The sequence below is a fragment of the Atta colombica genome, unplaced genomic scaffold (genome assembly GCF_001594045.1).
Source record: "Atta colombica isolate Treedump-2 unplaced genomic scaffold, Acol1.0 scaffold73, whole genome shotgun sequence".
Lineage (NCBI taxonomy): Eukaryota > Metazoa > Arthropoda > Insecta > Hymenoptera > Formicidae > Atta > Atta colombica.
The window spans coordinates 479,403-482,529 of NW_017259565.1; the positions used below are offsets into that span (position 1 = coordinate 479,403).

The following is a 3,127-nucleotide window of genomic DNA, read 5'->3' on the forward strand; positions in this document are numbered from 1 at the left end:
GGTTTTCTAGGCAATCGACCAATTACTGATAGTACAAAAGGAGCTCCAAACATGCGTACAGGATGTTGACAAAACGAAGAAATTTTACTTTGACGAGGAACACAGTGCACACGATGTGCGTGACAAAGCAAAAGATATTGAAGAAAAGTATGTACATTAAATTTCGCTTATCTACTTAAATCATTGTCTTAATCACGAAAATATTTTCACGAAAGAATTTTGTGAAGATTTATAGAATTCTTAATAAAATTCTTATAAAACATAAATTTTAATATATTTGATAAGAAATATTTATATCTAACAATGAGTGTTCTAACATATATTTTCTTTGTTATAACAATTTTTGCAACGTTTTGACAATTTGTTATTTTCACATATTGTTAGCTAACTACACAGCTACATAATTGCGAATGTAATAATTTATGTTCAATCGATGCTTTCAGACTGAAGAAGAAGAAAGGTTCTTTCTTTCAGTCGATAACGTCTTTGCAGAAAAATAGCGCCAAGGTATATGACCTTATCATAAAAATTAATCAATTATTGCAGATATTTTGAAATGTAAATCATCGTGCAAGATTCTTTTACATTTTATAATTTTTTTGTAATATTTTGTATGGATAATGATATTTTTATAAGTAAATATGTTTCAAATATTTTGAATATCTATAGAATATAGAATATAGAAAAATAATAATAATAAAATAAATAAAATTCGTTAGTTTTCTTTATTACTCTTTAAAAAGATTAAATTACTATGGCAATATTTACTATGTTAATAATTATAAATTTAATTTAGTTAGATAAATGTAATACATTTCTTATAATTAAATTAATTTAATCAATTTAAAAAATCAATTTTAATTTTTAATATTTTTTATGTGATAACATTTAATGTGATAACAGAATTGAGTTTTGATTAATCCATTTGCAATTGTCAGGTGAGTTCGAAGCGAGACGCTTTAGAGGAGAAATCAACTGGTGCTCGCAATGATTATCTATTAGCCCTCGCTGCAGCTAATGCCCATCAGAACCGATATTTTGTAATCGATTTACAGACTACCATGCAGGTAAATTCCCTAGTGTTGATATCAGTAAAATCAAAAAATATTTGAGCATTCCATTCTACATTAAATGTGCAATTCGAATTTTTTTTAAGTCAATAGTTTTAAATGTCTCATTCAATATTTATTAATATATCAATATATCAGATGAAAGAAATTCTCATATATATTTCTTAAAAATATTATATTATATAATATAATATTTTTAAGAATAATTCATGTTTTAGTTTAGGAATATTTTTGAAAAATACATTTAATTTTCTTCAGATTGTATATTTTTTTTGAAAATTGTAGAATGAGAAATCTTGAATTTTTCAGAATATAAATATATGTATATAAAGAATTCTAGAAAAGAGATTTTTCTCAACATTTCTGAAAAATATTTTAATTCATATGAAAAAAATCAAAAATTTTTTAAAAAGTTATCAAATTATACAGGACTTTTGAAAAATTTCGAAATTTATGTAGAAATTCTGAAAAATGAAGGGAAAATTATATAAAAAAAATTTTTCGCAAGTTCTTGTCTTGGTTCCTCACAAAATCTTGGTTTTTATATTAGATTTAAAACTTTTAATGTTTTTTTCTTCTTTTCTTTGTGTTACTTAGTATTTGGAACAAGGAGTTTACGACAAGGTAGCTGAATACTTAACGCTGATGGGACGCACGGAGCTACTTACTTGTTTAGCCACCCAAAACAGCTTCGGGAAGATTCGCGATCAAGCTCAGCAGGTACGTCTAAAGATTAATATTAGAATAATAGATTAATAATATTATTTTATCATTTATTTTAATTTTTGTATTATCTTACCTGATTATTCCAAGATTCTTTTTAATCTTTATCATATTGATATCATTTTAAAAAATATTTATTTTTCATTACCACGAGGAAAGAAGTAATAATGTCAAATTATAGCTCACGAGGGAATACAATATCCAATGTTGCTGTTTGTACTATCCCGTTTTGAAGCAACACATTCAATACGAGTTCGAGCCTTGCGATAGTGATCCGGTAGATAGGTTTGTAGCTCATCTCTCTCTATAAAGTTTATATATTACATTATTTTTATATATAATTTTTATATCGTTCATTTGCTACAACAACGACATAACTAAATTGGCATTTTTTTTGTTACTTGTAAAAAAGTACATATTTTTATTCCTTTATGATCAGAGTTGCATTCGAGAAGCAGCGTTATCAGCGCTATTTGTGTCATCTATTCTTGTTTTATATCTAATAAACAATAAAGATAGAATGACACAAATAGCGCTAATAGTGTCTCGAATGCACATCAGTTATTACATCAAAATTGCATTTCAAAATTAATGTTAGAAAATTGTAATAATTCAAAACATTCAAACTTATTTTCTGGAAAACTTCGTTTTTGAATTATAGCAAATGAGCGAAATACATTATATACTTGTAATATTATGTTATATTTTTCTGACATCTTGAACATAAATAATTCATTAACCTGAACAATTTTAAATCATATCGAAATGATAACGAAATAAATATTAAATAATCAATGCTAAATTAATGTTGCAAAATACTTTCTCTTTACATATAAATAAATTTTAATAGCATTATCTAGACAATATTTTTGACGAATCTAGGATAACTGCCGATCATGCAGCGGCGACGACATTGGGCAAAGAAGCGCGTCGCTGGTCGACGAAAATTGCCCGCGAGGTTAGCAGCATCCGTGAAAATAATCGGAAACTTCAAGTATTATACCAACTTAAAGATGCTGGTCAGAAGGTTCGTGTTATTTAGATATCCTGAAAAAAAATATCATATTGATGTTATTTTTCATGTTATATTAACATGATTATAACGTTCTCCATTAATATTGAAGAAAGAAACTTATTGAACCGCACATGTGAATACGTAACTAATAGGAAGTAAAAGCTTTTAACAGTTGAAAGTGGATCTTAAGTGCTTAAATCTTGTCTTAAATAATTCGATACTACATATGTCATCATGAAAATTGAGCACCGAATTGATTTTTCGGACTGTTAAAACGTAATTGACAAAATTATAGTAGTATAATATATACTATATAATA

The 3,127-nt window shown here is 26.3% G+C and overlaps 1 protein-coding gene across 1 annotated transcript in view; it reads left to right on the forward strand.

Moving 5' to 3' along the window:
* The window catches only part of LOC108692489, a 37,033-nt gene that overhangs the window by 19,321 nt on the left and 14,585 nt on the right, over positions 1-3,127 (forward strand). The window contains exons 11-16 of the mRNA XM_018200762.1: positions 11-147; positions 444-507; positions 939-1,067; positions 1,668-1,790; positions 1,975-2,078; positions 2,676-2,820. Coding sequence (XP_018056251.1) covers positions 11-147; positions 444-507; positions 939-1,067; positions 1,668-1,790; positions 1,975-2,078; positions 2,676-2,820 — 702 coding nt within the window. The remainder of the gene's footprint in view (positions 1-10; positions 148-443; positions 508-938; positions 1,068-1,667; positions 1,791-1,974; positions 2,079-2,675; positions 2,821-3,127) is intronic.